The sequence below is a fragment of the Eriocheir sinensis genome, chromosome 1 (assembly GCF_024679095.1).
Source record: "Eriocheir sinensis breed Jianghai 21 chromosome 1, ASM2467909v1, whole genome shotgun sequence".
NCBI classification, from domain to species: domain Eukaryota; kingdom Metazoa; phylum Arthropoda; class Malacostraca; order Decapoda; family Varunidae; genus Eriocheir; species Eriocheir sinensis.
Window position 1 is genome coordinate 4,435,876 of NC_066509.1, and position 7,054 is coordinate 4,442,929.

The following is a 7,054-nucleotide window of genomic DNA, read 5'->3' on the forward strand; positions in this document are numbered from 1 at the left end:
AGAGGCTGGGAGGGAGATATGGGGGAGAGGAGAGAGGGAGAAGGAGCCAGTGGATGGGGGAGGGAGGTAGACAGGGGGTGGATGTTGCAGGGGAGGAGGGAGGGAGGAAGGGGAGGATAGACGGAGGGTCAAAACTGCCTCACCGCCTATCAGACAGACAGACGAACATACAGACAGACAGACAAACCACGCAAACTTGTGGTGGAAGATTCGGCGCCAAGCACGGATTTTCCTTCTCTCTCTCTCTCTCTCTCTCTCTCTCTCTCTCTCTCTCTCTCTCTCTCTCTCTCTCTCTCTCTCTCGCAGACTTTCATTATTGATCTATCATTTCGCATTTTCTCCATCACCCCCTCTCTCCTCTTTACCCCCTACCCCCCTTCATCCATCCCCCTGTACTCCCTTCCTCTGCTACTCACAACATTGCCTTGGCCGGGGTAGTGATCTTTTCAGTACCTTCTCTCTCTCTCTCTCTCTACCTGAGGGAGGAATCAAAGTCTCCAAGAAGACGCGGAGGTCGGCGCCGCGTCGCTGGTGAATCTGACAACCCGCATGCAGGGTGTCGCTTGCTCAAATTAACTCGCGAGAACGGACAACACCTCCATCTTCGTCTTGCCTCTCAATTAAACACACCTTGACGCTTACCAATCTCGGTCTAGTGAGGTAAAATGTACAGAACTTTACCCTCTAACACAGAAAATGGAGTGAAATGCCGAAAATAATCGTAGAAAACGGGGTATGGAGACGGTGGTATTATATAGCGGCATTTGGCAAGGAGGTTAGTTCACCAGACTGGCGCACACACACACACACACGTACACACACACAGACACACGTATACGTACATACATTCAGACAGACAGGAGAGAGAGGGAGGCGGACCGGGAGGAGAGACCCAGACCCAGTCAGTTCAGGCTAGACAGTGATGAGTGTGGGACGTAGGCGCTGGTCCGCGGTGAAATGTGAGGCTACAGTACGGAATCGCTTTCTACACGAGACCGAACTGCCGCGGGGCATATGTTGAGCCCTTGAGGGAGAACACTAGCACTGCAGAGACCTACTACCACCCACCACAATGGACCTACAGGGCTTGAGGTGAGCTGACGGGGACTTGTAAGAGTGTGGCAGCTCTCCCTGACAGATTGACGTGACAGAAGGCCTGGATGAGGGGGTGGCTGAGGCGTAGCAAGTGACAGTTCCAAGAGTCGAGGTGTAAGGGGTGTAGGGGCCATGGTGGAGGTGGTTGTGTGTGTGGATAACTGTTGTGGAGGTGGTGGTGGTTTGGGGGTGGCTACTGGTGGTTATGGAGGAGGAGGAGAGGGAGGAGGAGGGGGGCTGACTGGCTGGTTGGGTTGTTGGGAGGAGAGAGAGGAGGAGGAGGAGGGCCGGGAGGAATGGAAGTGGGTTATGCCTGAGGATCTGGGTTGGTGGTGGTGGTGCTGCCATGGGGAACACCACTACCATCACCGCTACCACTAATACCACCATCACTACCACTAACACCCACCATCATCTACACCACTAGAACTACCATAACTGCACCATTGTTTACCACCTCTAACAACCCCATCACCAATTCTACCGGTATGCCTCCACCACCACCACCATCACTACCATCAGTACCGCTACCACTACCACTACAAGTACCGCTACCACCACAACCACCCGTACCGCTAGCCGCTACCCTCGCGACCTGACCGCTACCACCACCACCACCGCTACCCTCACAACCACCGCCACCACCGTTATGATCTTTACTACTACTACTACTACTATTGTGGTTTAGAAATATATATCTCCCATAGTATTATTTGATAGTATGTAATGTGTAGTAGTAGTAGTAGTAGTAGTAGCAGGAGGAGGAGGAGACAGGGTTGACATTTAGCGGAGTCGAAGTATAACAAAAAAATGATGAATGAAGATTGTAGTAAGGAGGAGGAACACGGGACAGTAGTAAGAGGAAGAAGAGAAGGAGGAAAAAGTATCTAGAGGAGGAGGAGGAGGAGGAAGAGTTTTACCAAGGGTAGAAGATAGTAAGAGGAGGGAAAAAATGGAGGTGGAGGAATAGGAGTAACGACGAAGAGGAGGAGGAGAAGGAGGAGGAGAAGGAGGAGAGGATGAAGAAGAAGAGGAGGCAAGAGGAGAAGAAACACCTGCTACACACAATTAATTTTTTACTCATGCTACCTCGAGGCTGTCCACCGTTCCTACACCTGCGGAGGAGGAGGAGGAGGAGGAGCAGGTGAGAGAGAACAACCAGACATGACCAACCAAGCACGATAGTTTGATGCTTGTGTGTGTGTGTGTGTGTGTGTGTGTGTGTGTGTGTGTGTGTGTATCTATCAGGCCTATGCTCTATTGTCACTGCCAAGGCCACAGGATTCCTCCCCCCCTCCCCCCTGCTTCCGTATATCCTTCCTCCTCCTCCTCCTCCTCTCATTCTCCTCGGTCTCTCTCTCTCCCTCCCTCCCTCCCGCCCTTTTGAGAGTACTAACCTCCCTCATATAAGGTGCCTCCCTCCCTCCCTACCTCCTCCTCCTCCTCCTCTTCCTTAGACATTACCATAGCTTCATACCGCTCCTTCCCTCCTCCCTCCTTACCGCCGTCTCCTTTTCTCCTCCCTCCCTTCTTACCTCCTCCTTCTCCCTCCTTCCATCCCTCCTCCCCCGCCACTCTCCTTCCCTCCATTCCTTCGTGCCTGAGAACATTCCTCCACCCCCCCCCACCTTTTCACCGAGCCTTCCTCTCTCTCTCTCTCTCTCTCTCTCTCTCTCTCTCTCTCTCTCTCTCTCTCTCTCTCTCTCTCTCTCTCTCTCTCTCTCTCTCTCTCTCTCTCGAAATGTTAATAATAAAGACGAATAATAGTAAGAAACAGTAACAACAACAACAAGAGCAAGAACAAGAAAAGGAAATATGAAGAACAACAAGAACAATTAAAAGTAGGAAAACTGACTTCATCTAACTGGAAAATGAATTACAGAAAGTTCCAAGAGTTTAAAAATGAAGAAGGAAAGCTTGTCGTAACACTGTCCTTAAAAAAATAAAGAAAGAAAGGTTGTCGTAACGCTGTCCTCCTCCCCCTCCTCCTCCTCCTCTTCTTGGAACACACACAGGGCTGACGCAACACACACAAGCGATGGGATTGGTTGACAGGCTGACCGGCTGACTTATGACGCAACACTCCCTGGACTGTTGTTGTTGTTCTTACCCTTGTTGTTGTTGGTTGTGATGTTTTTGTTGTTTTCCGTGTCCTTAACTAACTTTCACTTCTTTTGCTATTTCCATTTTTTTTTAGCTTGTTTTATAATCCATGCTCTGAAGTTATTATCCCCGGTGCTTTTGTTGTTTTCCGTGTCCTTAACTTTCTCTTCTTTTGTTGGAATTTCCCATTTTTTTGTTAGCTTTTTATATTATCCATGTTCTGAATTTATTTTCCCCGTCAATTTATTTAGACTTTGTTATTGCAGTCGTCGTTTATATTATTAGATTTGTTTACAATTTTTATCGTCACAGTTTTATCATGTTATCCATTTTTTGTCTTCTTGTCTTATCATCTTTCCTACACCTTCTTCTTCTTCTTCTTCTTCTTCTTTTTCGTAGTAAAAGTAGTAGTAGTTATTGCAGTAGGAGATTTAACTTGATTTGACTTAATATAGCTGTACGTTGAGTGTGTGTGCGGAAATCCCAGACACGCCCCCTTCCCCACCTCATCCTATCTCCATTCCCTTCCTCCTCACTTCCCCTCTCTCCCCATCCCTCCCCTCCCCTCTCCCCTTTCCCTTCCCTTCCCTTCCCTTCCCTACCCCTTGACTTCTCGCTCTGATTACCTTTTCTACTGTCGCTCCCCTTTCTCCCATAGCCCATACCTCCTCCTCCTCCTCCTCTTCCATTGCCCCTCCCCCCCCTTATCTCTATTCCTGGGGCTTGAGGTGGTTTGTGGGGTTTCGCATGAGGAGGAGGAGGAGGTAGAAGGAGAGGAAGAGGAAAGAGAAGGAAAAAAGTAGGAATGAAGGAAGAAGTTTAAAGATAATGAAGAGAGGAAAAAAGGTAAAAAGAGAGAAGGGAAGGAGGTAAGAGAAAGAATAAAAAAAGGAGGTGAACGTAAGAAGCATAAAGAAGAGGAGGGGAAGAGACAAGGAAATGAGGGGAGGAGAAGGAGAAAGATTAAGGTGACCCGTGAGGAAGGGAGAGGAGGAAGAGGAGGATTAAAAAAAAAAAGAGGACGAAGGAGGAAGAGGAAGAGGGGGAGATGACTTTTGAGGAAGACAAAAAGAGGAGATGGAGAATAAAAAAGAAAATTACAGAGGAGGAATAGTAATGAAGAAATAAAGGGAAGAGTTAAAAAAAAAAGCGAGTTTAGAAAAGAAGGAAAAGGGAAGGGAGGGGAAGGAGGGACCATAGGAGAAGGGAAAGGGAAAAAGAGGAGAGGGAAGTGAAGGGGAGAAGATACAGAAGGGAGAGAAGAAAAAAAATAGAGGGGAAGATGAAAGCAGAGAGAGGAAAAGGAAGAGGGGAGATACGTGACACAGGAGGAGAGAGAGAAAGAGAGAGAGAGAGAGACAGAGAGAGGTGGGGGAGCAGTGTCTTTTTCCACGTGTTTTGCCAGGTCTAATTTCATGTTATAATGGATTGACAACACATTTATTTTGTCTCTGTCTGTCTGTCTGTCAAAATTTATAAATGTCTGCGTGTGTCTGTCAGTCTGTTTATCTTTCTATCTGTCTATTTATGTATGTCTTTGTATCTTATCTTTCTATATCTGTTTGGAGAGAGAGAGAGAGAGAGAGAGAGAGAGAGAGAGAGAGAGAGAGAGAGCAGTTTTCCTTACATTGATATTTCCTTCACTTTTTCTGTTCTGTTTTTCTCGGTTGTTTCTCCTCTTCGACCTCCTCCTCCTCCTCCTCCTCCTCCCCTCTTTTCCTCCCTCCAGACCTCCCCTCGCGAGACACGGGTTATTAGTCTCCTCTTTCCTCCTTCCCTCCATATCTTCCCTCTCTCCCTCACTAACCCTACTCTCTCTCTCTCTCTCTCTCTCTCTCTCTCTCTCTCTCTCTCTCTCTCTCTCTCTCTCTCTCTCTCTCTCTCTCTCTCTCTCTCTCTCTCTCTCTCTCTCTCTCTCTCTCTCTCTCTCTCTCTCTCTCTCTCTCTCTCTCTCTCTCTCTCTCCCTCCCTCTCTTCCTCTCTCTTAACCCTTTCCACTTACCTCCCTTCTCTCTCCCTTTTATTTTTTTTGTTTTTCTCTTATAATTGTTTTCTTGGCTTTTCTTATTTTCTTTTCTTCGTTTCTTTGTTTTCTTTATTATTATTTTCTCCCTGTTCTTCTTGTGCTTGTTCTTGTTCTTTCATCTTGTTTGTTTATCTTTTTCCTTTTCAATAATTTTGCTTTCGTCTTCCTTTTCCTCCTCCTCCTCCCTTTTCCTCCTCCTCCTGCTCCTCCTACTCCTCCTCCTCCTGACCCCTCCCACGCCCGTGACCCAACCTTCAGCCTCTGCCCCTTAATTCTCTCTCTCTCTCTCTCTCTCTCTCTCTCTCTCTCTCTCTCTCTCTCTCTCTCTCTCTCTCTCTCTCTCTCTCTCTCTCTCTCTCTCTCTCTCTCTCCATTTTTTTGTTTTCCTCACTTCCATCCTCCTCCTCCTCCTCCCCTTCTTTTTTTCTCACGTACCTACTTCCCTCCTTTCCTCTCTCTCCCTTCCTCCTCCCTCCCTCCCCTCTTCCTTTCCCTCCATCTTCCTCCCTAAGAAGTTTACTCATGTGTTTCTTCCTCCCTCACGCGCACTTCTCTCTCTCTCTCTCTCTCTCTCTCTCTCTCTCTCTCTCTCTCTCTCTCTCTCTCTCTCTCTCTCTTAAAACGTTAAACTCAGCAGCGTTCAATGCGTTAGGGACCTTGGGGTCAAAATAGCGTCAAACCTCAAATTCTCACAGCAATGCATCGATGCAGCAAATAAAGCGAACAGAATGTTGGGCTTTGTTAAAAGAAACTTTTTATTCAAGAATAAAGATGTAATACTTCCGCTCTACAATAGTTTAGTCAGACCCCACTTGGAATATGTGGTACAGTTTTGGTCTCCCCACCATGCAAAGGACATTGCTAAATTAGGTGTTCAGCGTCGGGCAACAAAAATGATCCCTTCCTTGCGCAACAAATCCTACGAAGAAAGGCTTTCCACCCTTAACATGTTCTCTCTTGAGAAACGTCGCCTTCGAGGAAAACTGATCGAATGCTTTAAAATACTTAATGATTTCACGAATGTAGACAGAACAAAATTGTTTATGATCGATGACATTTTGCGAACGAGGAACAATGGCATAAAACTCAAATGTAGACAAGTAAATTCAGACTGCACCAAATTTTTCTTCACCAACGTTGTAGTGCGAGAATGGAATAAGCTCCCATCTTCAGTGGTCCAGTGTAACACGATTGACTCCTTTAAAAACAAGCTCGACCGTCACTTCCTTCAACTTAATATTAACGAGTTGAAATGCAACGTTTTGGAGCCATCTGATTAATGTAGAATCACTTAGGTTTAAGGACAGACCACCTAGTCTGGACCATGGGGTCTGTGTGGTCTGATTTTCTATGTAATTCTATGTAATTCTCGTCTTTTTCCCCCTTTATCCCTTTTCCTTTGGCATCTGGTCTTCTTTTTCTTCTTCTGTTAATGAGAAGGAAGATGATGATGATGATGATGATGATGATGAGGAGGAGGAGGAGGAGGAGGAGGAGGAGGAGGAGGAGGAAGAAGAAGAAGAAGAAGAAAAGGGGAAAGTATAGTCAAGTAAGACATGAGAGAGAGAGAGAGAGAGAGAGAGAGAGAGAGAGCGCAAACGTGCCTTAGAAGGAACTTTCCCTCCATAGTCTCCTTCCTCCTCTCTTACCTCCTCCCTTTTTTGCTTCCCTCCTTCCCTTTTCTTCCTTCCTTCTCCTTTTTCTCTTTCTCCATCAACTTGCCTCTTTTTCTTCCCTCCTTCCCTTTTCTTCCTTCCTTCTCCTTTTTCTCTTTCTCCATCAACTTGCCTCTTTTTCCCTCCTCTTCCTTTTCGACATATTCCTCTTACC

General features: G+C 46.7%; 1 protein-coding gene across 2 annotated transcripts in view; it reads left to right on the forward strand.

Annotated features, from left to right (window-relative positions):
* Positions 1 to 873: 873 nt before the first annotated feature.
* LOC126983762 (uncharacterized) overlaps positions 874 to 7,054 on the forward strand; it is an 84,113-nt gene continuing 77,932 nt past the window's right edge. For both annotated transcript variants that reach the window (XM_050836882.1, XM_050836952.1), the window contains exon 1: positions 874 to 1,092. In XM_050836882.1, the coding sequence (XP_050692839.1) occupies positions 1,073 to 1,092 (20 nt within the window). In that variant the 5' untranslated portion in view covers positions 874 to 1,072. The remainder of the gene's footprint in view (positions 1,093 to 7,054) is intronic.